The sequence below is a fragment of the Mesitornis unicolor genome, unplaced genomic scaffold (genome assembly GCF_000695765.1).
Source record: "Mesitornis unicolor isolate BGI_N332 unplaced genomic scaffold, ASM69576v1 scaffold29547, whole genome shotgun sequence".
Taxonomy (NCBI): Eukaryota; Metazoa; Chordata; class Aves; order Mesitornithiformes; family Mesitornithidae; genus Mesitornis; species Mesitornis unicolor.
Window position 1 is genome coordinate 1 of NW_010194816.1, and position 15,885 is coordinate 15,885.

The 15,885-nt window shown below is 44.2% G+C and overlaps 1 protein-coding gene across 1 annotated transcript; it reads left to right on the forward strand.

Annotated features, from left to right (window-relative positions):
• The first annotated feature begins 25 nt into the window (after window positions 1–25).
• Window positions 26–10,582, forward strand: LOC104543347 (somatomedin-B and thrombospondin type-1 domain-containing protein-like). The gene is made up of 5 exons (XM_010187933.1): window positions 26–29; window positions 1,942–2,136; window positions 3,074–3,152; window positions 4,932–5,108; window positions 10,379–10,582. The coding sequence occupies exons 2-5, from the start codon at window positions 2,091–2,093 to the stop codon at window positions 10,494–10,496; spliced, it is 420 nt and encodes a 139-aa protein (XP_010186235.1). The 5' UTR covers window positions 26–29; window positions 1,942–2,090; the 3' UTR covers window positions 10,497–10,582.
• Window positions 10,583–15,885: the final 5,303 nt, after the last annotated feature.

Sequence of the window (15,885 nt, forward strand, 5' to 3'; positions counted from 1 at the left end):
CTGCCACGACTACGCCGAGGCCTGCCCAGGTGAGTGGGGCCGCCCGCGGGGCCGCTGTCCCCGCTGCCTCCCGCTCTCACCGGCACCTGCCGGCCCCCGGCGCTCCGGCCCAGTTTAAAAGCGCCGCTGTGCCCTGCTTCACTTGTAGGGGAAGCAAGAAGGGCAGGAGGGGATGCAGGTGGCCGAAGGAGCAGGGCTGCAGGTGCTTCGCTCCCCATACAGGTTGCGGGGCACAGAGATACCGAGGTCCCCTGGGGGCAGAGAGCTAGCAGGGCATATCGGGTTGCTGTGTGTTTTGAACAGAACAGAAACACGAAATGGGACATTTCCTGACTGAGTCAGAATCCTCCGATCCCTTTGCCTCTTGTGGAGTGAGTTACTATAGATGGGATCAGATCTGATGCTCACGTTAATCTGCACAGCCCTGCAAACAGCATCGACAGCTTGCAACTCCAGCAATTGCTCTGGTGAGAGCCTCGACTGCAGGACATGAGTGATGGGTCCTGGAACAGGACCACAGCAACGCTCTTTCCATAAACATCTGCTAAAATGCAGATGAGAGTTAAGGAGAGAAGTTAGTTAGTGAGCTGTGACAACTTCATATTCCCATCCCACAGACAGCATCCTCAAGGAGTCTTCTCTGCTCACATAATGCCTTTTTTTTAAATAAAAACCCGCGTAGCTGTACCTTAGCAGAGTTTTGCTCTAAATAGATGGGCAGACATTCCCGTGATTTAATTGCTTTTTTCTTTTCAAGAGAGAGCTGAAAAATAGGTGGCAAAATTAGTTCATTCCAAAGTGATTTAAGCAAGCTATGTCTGTGAATGAGGACAGGCTGGTGGGTCTGGAGACCAACAACTCCTGAGAGCAGCAAGTGTAAAAGTTCTGCCATGGAATCCCATAAATCGGGCTCCCCTCTGCCCTGAGCAGTGCCCCCTGCGACTGCAGGGAGGGTGCAGCTTGGCTGTCCCAGTGTTAGGACTGCCCGGGGAACAGTGTGGTGGTTGTAGCCAGACACCCCAGTGCCTTCAGTTCCTGAACAGTTGGGCTGTTGGCTGCTCCTTTGGTACCACTGTGTCTGAATATGAATCGTCTCGGCAGTCACCTGGGATGGACAGGAACCCCTCGTGTCTGTTCTTCGTATTATAGAAGAGCAATAAGAAAAATGCGTTTGCAGGCCCTTGTCACGCACCGTGAGGGGACAGCGGGGCTGTCACCGCTTTCTCTCTGTGCTGGCACCTTGTAGCGCTGCTGCTGTCACAGCTGCCGCCCCCTCTGCCAGCCGCGCTCTCCCTGCCCAGTGCCATCCTGTGGCTCACCGGAGGAATAGCAGCATCCTGCTTATGGAAGTCTGGCGAGAAAGCTGGTTTTGTGCAGGATGAGGTGTTATTTCTTGTGATTCGTTTGTGCTGGATGTGAGGGACTCAGTTGTACTTTGACTTGCATTGCCTTTGTAGCCTGGCCTTTTTTCAGTAGTTTCCTTTCTTGCATCACTAAAGAGCTACTTTATCAAATTGACTTGTAAAGCAAAATATTAAGGCAAAGGCATTAGCATCTGATGCCAAACAAAACTCAAAAGAGCAGAGGATTCCAAATAAATCAGATGCACAAAAGAGTTACAGTATTGGGTAGCCTACAATGTGATGTATAGGCTTTTTTGTGGTGTATTGCTGCATATATAAAATATCTCAGTTACTTTGATAGTTGATTTAATGCCTAATCAACCTAATCATAGGTTTAAAAGCCTGTTTGTGGTAGCTTTAGACAAAGAAGAAAAGCAGGTAATTTCCTTGAAGCAGGCCACAGGGAACTGCCTAGCACAGCTGTGGGACAGGTGTGAAATAAGGAAGGTTGTGTCAAAAAGTGTCTTTTCTGGAGAAGGCTCATCCCTTGCATAATTTCTGTAATCTTCCACATTCTTATTTGTTGCTCTTCCTCCAGTTATCCCCTGTGTCGTGTCTGAGTGGAGTGTCTGGAGTGGCTGTGCAGAGCCATGCAAGAAAACGTATCGTGTTCGGAGGAGGCACATCATCCAGGAGCCCCGGAATGGAGGAGAGGCATGTCCTCCTCTGGAGGAGAGGGCTGGCTGCATGGAGTACTGGTCTCAGCAAGGAGCAGAGTGCCAACAGTCCCTGAGTAAGTCCACTGAAAACTTAAGTGTCTGGGTAATACTGAGGAGGACTCTTCTTTGAACCGGTAGAGCTGATCTTTCTTTACTGTAATTGAGAAGAGTTGTTTTTAGACACCAGCATGTTTGCTCTGGGCCCATACAGTATAACTGAGGACAGAGGTCTTCACACAGGGCCTTAGAGATACCCTTCCCAGGACAACATTTAAAAGCAGGGCCTGCTGTTTGCTGTGATCTGCTGTGTTTCAAAAGTGAAATATTACAGGCCTGTTGTGATCTCACTTATACAAGCATAAATCTCTGGCAATTTTGATAAAGTTGGTAGATTTATGCGTGTTTAAAACTTCTGTAAGTGAGTGTTGCACACTTTTTTCTTTTTTTTTCTTTTTTTTTAATTTTATGAGTCATCTGCAAAAAGTAATGAAGAAGCAATACCCATCAAAGGCAAGGTGTGACTTCTCTGCACTGGAACAGAGTGCATGAAGAGGAGACATCCAACTAGAAAAGGCCTGATTCCCATTTCCTTAAACCAACTTTTCATTACATATCTTTACTGATTTTTGGAATAACTGTTTGTGGTTTTTTGCTGGTATTTTTGGGTCAAAATCTGCCCAGTGTGGAAATCAGCTACTACTGCCTTCTTCAAACCTGTTGAATATTGTTATTAAGCAAATATTGCCTTCCTCTCTGTCTTTTGGGTGTGCTTGATAAGTAGAATCACTCTACTCAGGCAAAGTCTGGCAACAATAGAGATTGTCTATTCAGTGAAATGGTTGATAGTCACAGATAATATGAAAATACAAAGTTAGACTTTTTATTTTTGTTTCCTGCTGAAGATAAAACCATATGACATTAAAAACCCATCTTCACTGTTTTGCAGACACAAACAGCCTTAGTGCCATATTGCCACTTATGTTATGTACTCTTTCTCTTTGATATATGCAGTCCCAGCATTAATAACCACAGGAGGGTTTGGAAAAGCAAGGAAAAAAAGAGCCGCAGCTGATGGCAATGAAAGAGCAGGGTAAGTTGGAGGCTCAGCACAGTGGCACAGTCATACTCCATACTCAGTGTGTCTCTGCTTGTGCTTTTGGGCCCAGCTGTTTGCTGATCAGAATCAGCATTTCCCAGCAGAAGGGCAGCACTTCACTAGAGCAGGGTGCTGCTCCCTCCTCAGCAACAGCAGTATCTGCAGTGCATCTGAAGGCTGTGAGTCTGCCCTGATATAAGGCCAGTACAACACTCTTCAGCTCTTTGTTGGTGGCTTTGCTGCTGTTTAAGATTGTGTGATCAGAAGCCAAAGACCATTCACTTCAGCTCTTCCCAATGTGGAATCTGATGCAGTTTGCACGTTTTTACATAAACAGGGTGAATTCTCGGGGGGCAGAGTTTGCTACCTTGTGGCATGGGAAGCTCACCCCTCTCCAATTTCAGCCCCAGTTGGCAGGAACACTGCTCTTTTTCCCCTGCTGCACTGTTGCACAGCACAGGTACAGGCACGGTTGTGAAGAAAGTCTCTGTTACATTTTACCTTTTGAGACGCAGCCATCTCTGCGTATACTGTTCTACCTTTGGGCTGGTGCCTCAAACACAGGGGAGCTGGCATCAGCCTTCCCAGTCCTCTTCTTTCCCAGCTGGAGTCATCACTTGCAGCGACACAGTGCTGATGGGAAAGGTTATTGTCCACCCTGTAACCTCTCATACACAGCTTTGCAAGATAGGATTCTCCAGGGGATCTTATTGCAGTCCCTGTTTCTTGTTGAGAGCTGCCATTCCTGTAAATGGTCTAGTAGTTTTGTAGAGCTGCTCTTGCAGCATGAAGCAGCCATGCACTTGTTGATTATTTCCCACATGCTGTTATGCATGTAAGTATTTCCATAGTGTGTGGGTGCATCCATCCCCATCACTTAAGTGTCCAAAGTAAAGAGCATCAATTCACCCTGAGCCTCCCTTGGAATCCTCATTAGTTGAGCATTACCCCAGTAAAATTTAAAAAAATTGAGCACAGCTCTATTACACACATTATTTATCATTGCTCTCTTTCCTTCAGATAAGACAAGGAAGCAAAGTGCATGCAGGGCTCAGTGTGCCACTTGAAGGTGTTTGGAAATCTCTATGATAACTGATACACAACCAGTCTAGACTAGAACCAATTCTTTGCTGTGTTTATGGACAATTAATGAATTTCCTTTGTTTTCCCCTCCAAACTAGGCCAGTTCTTTGGGCTTTCCTCTCAGGTTTGGTTCAAAGCAGAACCACAGAGGGCAGAAGTGCTGTGTCAGTCTGGTAGTCCTCCCATTGATATGTGAAAACCTCACTGTGCCTCTTAGGAGGGAGATCATCATAAGGAAAACCTTTACAGACTGAATCTTAGCTCCTGTAACAAGTTACTCTACATTATTAGTAACAGACTCGATGATGGAGAAAGTGTGGTTTAGCAAATGGAGACCAGACCTCGAGTCAGAAGATTTGGCTGTTTTGGTTTTGTTTTTCTGGTTTTAGTCAAATGCTTGACCAATCTGCATCTCTATTTTTAGAAAGAGATGCCAGTAATACCTGCTGTTATTTGATATGTCAGTTTAAAACACCAGCGGAGTAGCTTTATTTCCTATTTAACCTTGTCAAAATGCAGGTATACCACATTGTCTAGTTTTTATGACCTTAGGTGTGTGTGTAGGGTTTGTTTGTTTTAGTTTTTTTTAATTAGCAATCTGTGGTCACCCAGTTTAGTCTGGCTCTTGCAGTCCCATGGAGGGCTCTGATCTGGTTATTGAGCTAACCTACTCAGTTATTTTGGTTGCAGGTACTGTGTTGAATTCCAGCTTGTGGCCATCACGCCAGGCTGCTTGCACAGCCACCACTCATACACTCACTGGATGCAGTATCTCAGGGAGGGCCACACTGTCTGCGTGGACTGTCAGCACCCGGCTTTAGACTCCAGACGTCAACATTGTTATGGGGATGGCAGTGAAAGCAAAAAGTAAGACTTTTACCTTTTGTTTTCATGTTGAATTTTTCATTCTTCTCCCTTGATCTGCTCATTCTGGTTTTGTAATGTGTTGTACACAGCTCTCTGGAGCACTATACGTATATTAACTGATCTTTGTTGCCTACCATGAGTTTCTTGCAGAGATTAAGTGACCTGGTGCAGCTCACGCATTAAACCAGTGGCAGAGCCAGGACTGAAATGTGGGAGTACCTGCACTGAGTCTGCTAAATCTCACTGACTTTTAAGTGGCACAGTTGTGAGGTTTTTTTTGCTTTAAAGGCACAGCAGCCATGCTTCTAAGGTTAACAGTCCTGTCAGATGTCAAATAAAACTAAACCTGTTCCTGATTTTTAAGCACTGGGGATTTTGTTTCTACAGGTGACCCTTTATGAGTTTTTTGGCTGGTGGCAGCTGGCTTAGGGACTTGGGGTATGTGCTAGCATCTGCAGTTGGATGGAAGTACTGTTATATCTTTGCATATTCAGCATCCTTTCCCTGAAAGCTGAAGAAGTTTTGGGGCAATTGATGGGGACCACCCAGGTTGTACAAATTGGGTGGACTACAGCAAAGATTAAGAGAATCTCTTGAAGCTGCAAAACAACACATCTGTGGCAGAGCCAGCAACAGAGGAGTCCTGGCTCCCAAGCCTCTGCTGTGGTCACTGGAGGCACAGCTTCTGCATTGCTTTTATCCTGATACTCTTAAACCCATTGCTAGTTTATTAAAGACATCCTCTGAAACTGGTTAGCAGCCCTGCCAGAGAAAATCCTTACACATTAGTGCTGGGCAGGGGTATTTTTAAAACTTACATAAATGTTGAAATAAGCATGTTCATTTGAATTAGAAACTCTAAACTAGGATTATCAGGCCTCAAGCACACATTGTATTGTACTACCAAGCTTGCCAATAATGGCCTTTTTAGGCAGGGTTTATCTCAGGCTTTTGTTAAGAGGAAGTTAGAGTCTTTCCCTTCCCTGCCTCAGCTTGTTATGTACAAAGGTTCCAAAAGCTTTTAGATAAAGAAGAAAAAAATTTTAACTGGTGTGGCCAGCAGTAGCTCTTACCTGCATTCAACATGTAAATTATGATTTACATTTACAAAAGCTTACAATAATGTTATTTTACTAAAACTCTGGAGCCAGACAGGAACAGAAGCATCAGATTGAACAAAATAATAATTATGTTCAGGAATTCATTTCCTCATTGGGCTGCAAAAAGAGAGGGACATTTTAATTCACCTGATCTGGTGAACAGCACTCTATGTCGAACGGAAGCACAACTAAGTGGGACCATGTCCTTTAGGAATGATGATCTGATCATCAGGTGTCCATCAGCCTGCTCTCCAGCAGGCTGAAGGCTGGAGAGGGGTAGTGATAATGGAGCTGGCGTGAATAGTGACTGATTCAGTGAAGTCAGGGCGTGGCCCATGTCTCATCAGCTGGTTTGAATCCATCCCAGTTTAGCAGAGCCTAGAAGTTGTTCCCAAAGACTTGCTGGAGGTAAGATGAACTGGTGGGTCCATTTCCTTATAGGCATGCGAGAGCCAGTTGAGAATCTAACTTTTAACACAGTGAGCTTTTACCCCTCCAGCATTACTGCCTGTAATGTCAAATGAAGTCATGTCTGTGGCATTTTATAGGCAGGTATGAGCTCTCTGTGAGTGCCAAGCTGAGGTACTGTGAGCGTTCACTTGGGTTCATGCCAGGGTAGTAACATAGGCAGGACTGTCCTGAGCAGTGGACAAAGCTCCTATCTACAAAAGGCAATGGACATGCCCTTGAAGCTTCCTTGAACCAGCAGTACTTGGCAGCTGTCAGAAATGTGTGACTGGCAGATGGAACATGTATGATGTCTCTGGTCTGCAGCTTCCTCATCCTGTGTGTGTGTGTGTTTGTGTGGGCTCCTTTACGTTTCACATGGATCTTGTACTAAGTATCCCCTGTATAACCTCCAGGCCATGGTCTGTCTGGTGTTCTTTATCACTATATGACTTTATAGTAGTGGGTCAAGGAGGTTGTTGTCCAGGGCTGGGTACCTTGCTTGATTTACAAGGTAAAATTTCTACTTTGTACAAATTTGTACTTTATTTATATCAGCATCTCAAGTGCAAGTATTAACTATAGATATTCTTTATATGAACAGAGCTATCTCCTAATTTGTTTCCAGAAATAATATACCCTTTTTACCAGGTGCAATGGAGGAAAAAACTGACCTCCATGATCTCTGAGGAGAAACTGGACTGTTGATGGGGATAACCATTGAATGGGGTGAGGGAAATGTCTTCTGCCTTCCGTTAGAGTAAGTGGCCATGTCTGAGCACACAGTCTTGCAAGGGTACAGCGCTGTGAAGGGTTGTGTGGTGAGCTTTTCAGGCTGGGATTTGCTGGCCAGATGTGGAGGGCATAAATGTGATGCTTGTAAAGAAAGGTGGAAGAAGATGGGAAAGCAACTGCTGCCCTGAGAAAGAGGATGGTGGGATACTAAAGCTGATGCCAGAGCCCACGATGCAGCATGCGTTGAGTTTGCCTAGATCTGCTTACAAGTCTAGCTGTATACTCAGTTCACCCCCACTTTGAGTCTTTGCCTGTGTAACTCTGCCAGTCACCCTGCCAGTAGACATGGATGGTTTGCAGGTAAGCTCAGAGCAGCGGCTGTGCCATCTGACCTGTGCCATTGTGCGCCAGCCCAGGACTCTGGGGCTGAGGCTGTGCGGGGAAGCAGGCACAGCTGCTGCTGTCCCACCCACGCCGTGCCTATGCTTTGCTGCTTGCCCTGTCAGTTCAGCAGCTTGTGCCAGCATTTAGTTCCCCGAGATATTGTTCCAAGAGTGACTATCAGGAAGGAAAACATCTGACACAGTTTATTTTAAACTCAGTAATGCTGGTATATTTTGATGAGTATTTCCTAATTATCTTCTTGTGTCTGACTGGAGTCTAGCTTATAAATGCTTCAAGTTAAAAGAGAGAGGCTTGTAATCTGTGCCTTCCACCTGTCTCCCACTCTGTAGAAGATGCTGGTTTGTTTTAAGCCCTATTATGCAAGCTCAGGAGGTTTCCCCAAAGTCCTTGATTTATGGCCAGATCTGTGACCATCAGGTGAGGCTAGCTAGCATAATTCAGTAGCTTGGATTGCCGTCTTCCTTCTAGAAGGTTATGAGATAAACAAGGCAGAACATTAAGCCGGGAAATTGATCTGTTAATTTGGATCATCTTTGGAAAGATCTACAAATAAAGCATGGATTTGACATCTGTGAAATTGTTACTCAGCCTGTGTCTAGGAGGAACAGCTGCTCTTCATCATCTGGAGCAAGATGTGGTGGTTGTAGCACATAAATGTCCAGACTGCAGCAGAAGAGAGAGAAAAGACGGATGGACTTGATTTGTAGCAAAGTCAGTATTTACCTTCCCCACCAGCAGCATGAGAGTAGACAAGTTTAGCTTATGTGTTTAGGGAGTAAAGCCTTTTCAAGGTAAAGCTGCAGCCCAGAGTTTTAAAGAACGTAGAACTGCTCTCTGAACAGCCTGTTTTATCTGGGAGCTTGATCCTCCCTGTGCAGATTCCAGTATTTTTAAATGACCCCAAGCAAAAAAAAAAATACAGTGAGTCTTTTCCAACCATGTGTGTTGCATAAAGCCCTGCTCCGGAGCATGACATCTCATTAAATGAAGGACAGTGTTATCTTTGTAGAGCTAGAGAAGTAATTCCAGTTTCCACAGAACTATAAAACAGGCAGAAGCTAAGGGTCTGTTGGGCTATTCTGTGGGCAGCTCTCTGCATAGGGCAAGAGTTGTTCCACTTGTGGTGTCTGAGCTTCTCCAAAGATCAGGGCTGAGATGCACTGATATGAGGGATTTTCTTAAACCACCTAAATGCTAAAATTTGGAAAGGAACATGCTGTTCTCCCTCTAGTCTGCCCCGCTGAGACTGCATCTGAAATATTGTGTCCAGTTCTGGGCCCCTCAGTTCAAGGACAGGGAATTGCTTGAAAAAGTCCAGCACAGAGCCACAAAGAGGATTGAGGGAGTGGAGCATCTCCCTTATGAGGAGCGACTGAGGGAGCTGGGTCTCTTTAGCTTGGAGAAGAGGAGACTAAGGGGAGACCTCATTCATGTTTATAAATTTGTAAAGGGTGAGTGTCAGGAGGAAGGAGCCAGGCTCTGCTCTGTGATGTCCAATGATAGGACAAGGGGGATTGGGAGCAAGCTGGAGCATAGGAGGTTCCATGTGAACGTAGGGAAAATCTTTTTTACTGTAAGGGTGACAGAGCACTGGACCAGGCTGCCCAGAGAGGTTGTGGAGTCTCCTTCTCTGGAGACATTCAAAACCCGCCTGGACGCGTTTCTGTGTGATCTGGTCTGGGTGATCCTGCTTTGGCAGGGGGGATTGGACTGGATGATCTTTCGAGGTCCCTTCCAACTCCTAACATTCTGTGATTCTGCTATAACAAAATTTCAGTTTCTGTGGCTATTAGTCTGGCATTGCTTGAGCAGTGATTGTGAAAAATGGCCTGTGGATCTGCTGAGTTGTTTTAGTAGGGTATTTCTCAGTTCAGTTCTGGTCAATATATTGATGGATTGCCTGAGGCAAAAGATAGGGGTTTTTTTGGTCTTCTGCTTGGGAGTCCTGTGAACAACCTTACTGCAACATATGCTGATCTGGTACCTCCAGGCAGCTGCCATCCAGAAGTCATTTAGCAAGGTGGAAAAGCTTAGGCAAGTGTTCTGCCAGTGTGGTTATCCAGAGATGCTCGTGTCCCCGTACCTGCATACTCAGTACTTACTTAGCATCGCAGTGGTTATGGGAGGCAATAGAGCTCTGCCTGCTTAGCGGGAGCATGGTGTTATAAAGAGAAATGGAGAAAGGTGTTTTGTCACTTTGCAACCTGTCAAGTGTTTCAATATAGGAGTTATGAGGATCTTGGTGTGCTTTGTGAGTTGATGCATGCAGTGATGGGCACCTTGAGGAAATGTTTCTATGAATCCTTTTGGACTTAACATCTGCAGTATATGCTGCTCTGCATCCTTCCAGTCCAGTGTTCCTATGAGGACTGATTGTGGCTTTACTTCACACTAGAATAATCCTATGGGGTTCACTGTGGTTGCTGCTTCTTTACAGGGGTATGAAGGCAGAATTGGATCCATGGAGTGAATATCAATATTAGCAAACTAAATGGGATTTATTTTACTTCTCCTTGTTGAAGTGACTGCCCTGCAGCGGAGGTGCAGCACATTAACTTTCTCCTTTTTACAACTGTGTTTCAGGAATCAGCTGTTGCACTGGCAGGTGGTGGGGAACCCTCGATGCAAGGGAACCTGGAAGAGAATCCGCCAGCTGGACGCTTGCTCTTGTCCTTCTGTTCACAGCTTCTTGTTCATCTAACTTCTCCTAACAGCCTTAGCAAGCAAGCGCTGTCTGGCACAAGCATGCAGCAGCAGTAGTAACCATAACCAAAACAATGAATTCTCTGTGTCAGAGGCTGTGCTACTTAATTTCAAGAGGTTGCTGTCTGCACTAGGGCATCCCGAATCCTCTCTGTCCGTATGTACTCCTCAATTTCCAAAGAAATCAGGCTGGCTCTGACGTGCCAATCTCTGCACATCCATTCCTACTGCCTCTTCTGCCTGAGAGAGGCCTGTTTGACCTTGATGACTTCTTGCAAATTCCCCCTTTTTTGAGAGGAATAAGAATTCAACAAATAAAGGATTGGACAAAAAAGGCCATATGAACCCAGGTTTAATTATTGTTTTTCCAAAGTCTCAATGGAGAATCAACAGTGCCAAATAAATTAACTCGAGTGCCTTCATTTCATGGCAATGGCACTTCTTTGTGGATGTTTCCTGCTTGTGCTCATATATCTTTTCCTTTTGTTTTCACCCTCCCATGTCTCATCATTTCATATTGATCCTCAGTCTTAGAGGGTTGGTCTTGTGCTGCTAAGATAATGACAGAATTAGAAGTGAGCCTGTTCAAATCTATAAGAATAGAAGGTACCAGTGAGAAATGGGCCCTTGGACTTCAGGTTTCAAGGAGCATCTCTGAGTTGCCCAAAAATGCAGTGCATTCCTGGGGCTCTAAATAGGAAGTCATCTCAGCTGTACCAGGAGGGCTAGCTATAGCCTTGTATTTTTGACTGGAAAATATTTGAAATATTTTTTTACATTCTGCTGATTTATATTCATACTTTTCTATAAATGAAATTAAAGGAAACTGGAGATGTTCTCCCAGTGTGTGTCTATTGATCAATCTGTGTAGTCTCATCTCTTTAGTGACTGAACATGCCTAATTTGTTCCAGCCAATTTTGCTGCCGACTCCTCTGCTTCAGAAAGTAAAACTGGAGGAAGAGTCACTGCTGTCCAGTTCTGCTCATGATTTACAGGTGGAAGTCCAGCACCATGACCTACCACTATGCAGAAGTGGATGTGATATTTCTTTTCATATATGCATAGTTCTGAATCTGCTTAAATAAAATCACAGAAAGGACTTGTGCTTTGTGGCAGAGCAGTGCAGTGATGAGCATCTAGGTAATTAAATTTGTCAAAACCAAGGTGAGTGACTGGAGGTGGCTCCAGAACAGAGTTTTGATGCTCAAGTGTGACTCTAGTCTAGATTTGGATTATGAAACACATCCAGTGACAATGCTGAGGTCTTTCATGAAAATAATGAAGGGCACTGAGCATTTGTGGTTGAGATGCTTAGAGAAATACGTGGAGTACGGCGCGCTGAGAGCCCTGAAAGTGCGTGATGTCTTTTGGCCAGTACAGTAGGGATTTGAGAGCGAGGCCCTGCTTTTTTTTGTATGTAACAAGCTGTCTCTGTGGATTCATGACTCACAGTGGGTGATCTCACCTCAGAGTACAAAAATTTAAAAAAAAAAAAGATAAAAAAAAAGGCTTGTGCTTCACTGTCTGACATAATTTATAACTAACTTGTGCCCTGCTCAGGAGGACTTGCTGGTTTGTAAGCAGAGGGATGTGATTCTTTGGGAGATGGCTTGGGAATGAATAACTAGAGTATATAATTTCGGTTTTTGCAGTGAGGAACTTCTATCAAGCTGGAAGCCAATTTCCTTTTCTTGGTGGAGATATGCAATCATAGTAGCATTTAGTCATTGGAAGGTTTTCTTTCTCCTGCAGAAGCCCTGTATTGGGTCACAGGACTGTAAAGAGGTGGCTGGTAATTTCAGGAGCAGAATGGAGCTAGCTATTGGAAATATTTTTCATTTTCAATATCTACCCAAATTTTTAGCAATATGAATCCCTGCTCTTATCAGATGCTTTCAGAATTGACTACTGAAGCTATAAAGGATGCCATTTTTGCTTAATAACACTTAGAAAACTTAGTCTTCCGAAGGTTACATTCACCCCAGTGCCTCTTTCCTATAATGTCAGAGCCAACTGGATAGGAAAAGACTGTATTGCAAATTTAAAAATGATAGTGTCAAGTGAGAAAAGCTTTTGTTCAAATAAATGAAACAATGTCGCACTTTAAAGCACATTAATTGCAATCCCTTTAATCTATTGAGTACTTAAGCATGAGCTGTACTATATGTGTGTGTAAGACTTTTATTAAATTGTTAAAGACTTGTTGTCAAATATTTAGTCCTGACACGACTGTTTTGTTGTGAACCTTTCAGGAAATGATGACTGGCACCTGCCATGAGTAAATGGTGTGAAACATCCTCCCTGACCTTAGCCCTTGTTGAAAGTAGAAGACCACCCTTCTGCTTCAGTGTCTTGAGAATAAGTGAGCCTTAAGAGTGGTTCTTTTCATAATACTTCGTCCTATTCTGGCAGAAACTGTAGGAAACTCTGGCCAGTTTTACTAACAATTTGATGTGTAGGAAGTTTGCACAGTCTCTTAAGTGAGTGAAGGTAGCTGTAGAGAGTTGAGAAGTGTGAGGATAGGCTGCTTGGAAATACTTATTCCACAAATATTTATTTATCAGTAGTTTTCTCTTTTGGGTCCTGCTTGTGAGACAGCTGTGATACTACATTAGTATGCACAAAATAGTCTGTTTCTACAACCAACGTCTTGGGCAGGGCTTTCTTTGCTGCTGCCTCATCCTTGAGAGCTGGTAACATGAGGTCCTAGCAAGAGCTGCTGAGATGGCATGGTAGGACTTTTGCTTCTGTCACCATAACTTGGGGTTGCAGGAGTGTGAAAGAATTAGCCCCTGAGGGACCCTCATACCAGTTGCATTTCTATACAGGCTGTGTCATTTGATGAAACAAGACATTGCAAATGTCTTGGTGCTTCAACATATCCTAAGAAGGGCTGTGCAGTGTGCTGGCTTCACCTGCACACCTTGGGTAATTTTACAAACAAATCCTGTTGGTATGACATTTCTGGACAGAGGAAGGAGAAATGCAAGTGTGTGTGAGAGAGAGAAAGAGAGCAAGAGTGAGCCTTTTAAGAAGAGGAAGATAATGAAGCTGTCAGATCACTTCTCCTGCAAATGAAGAATAACTCATGATGTGGACACATACTGGGTCCTGCCTGTTTCCCTCTAGGGGCTTTATCACCATCTGTCTTCATTATCTCCATAATTTCTACAGCCTGGGTTTTGGGAAAGATAAGACTATTGGAAATCCAAGGGAAAATACTCCTGGAAAATGGCTTTGTACAGTAAACAAGCAAGGCAGCCTCACATTGAGGAGTGTTCACCAAAGATGACAGCCGTTCCCATGACAACACTAAAAACCTTTCACCATCGGGTTTCAACAGGAGAACATCTCCCACAGCAAGTACATGAATCCAGGAGCTTAGTCGTCATCTCCCATAAGTCATCCTGCTGGGCTCTGATCATGAGGAACTGCCTGCTGTGCACGTGCAGCTCCACCTTAGGCACCAGCCTGGCTCCAGATGAAAGGAACAGCAAATCAAGCTGAAGCACCAGCAAGCGGGATTTATGTAAAAGGAAAATTAAGCTCGACTGATGTTCCTATGCTTCCCTCTGCTCTCCAGCTGATGAAAATTAATTTTAAATTTTAAATTTTAATGATGAAAAACTAAGCAAAAATCCAGGCTGAAGAAGCCATGTGATTTTTCTCTGTTGTAGAGAAATCTTTCCTTGTCATGGGCTAGAGAGAGCGGGAGGTCCTGGGAGAATTCTTTTCTTCACCCTAACTCTGCAGTGTCCAGCCTGTGATTCAGCAGTTTTCTTCCACATTTGAAACAGAAGGTGATAAAAGACCAATTTTTCACCATGGCCCATCAGCTCCCTGAGTGTCACTGTGTGGGGGTCTGAGCTTCTGCAGTCATCTCAATGTATGAGGATCTGCTTCATTTTTTAAGGAAAAAGCATTTAAAAAAAAAAGACTTAAAATGTGCCCAGAAAGCTCAGGAGCCAAAGGTAAAGAAATAGAATAACAGAAAACTGTAATTTCTTTAAATACCCTTGTTGCTCTAGGGACAAACTTCTTTTTTCATTTGCTCAGTGGCCAGAGGAGTTGAGCACATTCTGCTTGAATGGTAGGAATTAGCAATACTTCTTCACAAATAAGACTGTTTTGTTATCTTTAGTTTTTAAATCCTATTTTTGTATCCTTCATTTGGGATATTTTGAGTATTTAAATATTAAGATCACTGACTTGTTTTTTCTTCCTTTTTTTTTTGCCGAAGTTTTTTCTGAAGTCCTTTCCAGTTATAAAATTAGTTACTTGGTGATAGTCATGATACTGCAAGTGGAGGAGTAGAGATGAGAAGGGAGAGGAGAGTCTGAACCAGCAGAGTTGGTTCTGTTCTCTGTCTCCTGCAGCTTAAAACCACAAAACAAAATATTGATACTTTTTTTTTCTTTTTTGAACACTGTGGTTCTCCTGTTCTCAAGCTGTGTGAAATATACTCACTTAAAGGCTGCTCTGTGTATTCTGTGAATCAGCACCTTTTTAAATCTGCAGGGATATGTAGGGGCTCCAGGCTGCTGCTCTGTGGTACCCACAGTTGCTCTCGTCCTATGACACACAAACACAACTTGTTGTGACACCAGTAGCACCTAGACACACAGTCAGTACACGATGTGTTTGGTTGTATCTTGTAAACATCTTAAATTGATATTGGAAAGGAAGAAAGGTGGAACCATAGTGCAGTTTATGTCACAATATTACCTTTTTTTCATGAGTCCAGCCACAGTGTGTGACCCCACGCTCGCTCAAAGCTGTGAGTTCCACACCCTGATCCATGCGGGAAACAAAGTGCGAGTTTTCTTTTTATCACTATTCCCTAATCCTCAGGGCTGAAGAGCTGATCCCTGTGCAGCGCTCAGCATCACTCTGGTTCAATGCATTTTTTTTTGCCGTTACTTGCTGTGCTCAGTGCTTGTTTTACTTCAGGTCTTTCGTGGCCTTTCCATACTAATTGTGTGCTTTTGAATTACTGGAAGGGTGGGGTACCATGATGCCAGTGCTAATGGGCTTTCACCTTCCTCCACTTTCATAACAACCCTCAAACCAGTTAACCAATTCTTGATTTAGTCCTTGCACTGTATTTCAGCCATTAACAGGTGGAGCAGAGGCTGTCTGAAAAATGGGAGTTGCTTGGCCCATTCTGCTGGTGGTGAAAGCTGATGCTGCTCTGATTTGCCTAATCCTGAGCCTTTCTGCTCACCCTCAAGCTAAGCCTCAGCTGTGACCACTCGGAGCTCCTGTTTCAGAGCACAAAGAGCAGCTGGACATCTTCCCCTCTGAGGGCCAGTGCCTCTGCATTGATGGTGGGCTCCTCTGAGGCAGCACCCACGACACAATTCTGCTTCCAATATAGGAACAGATC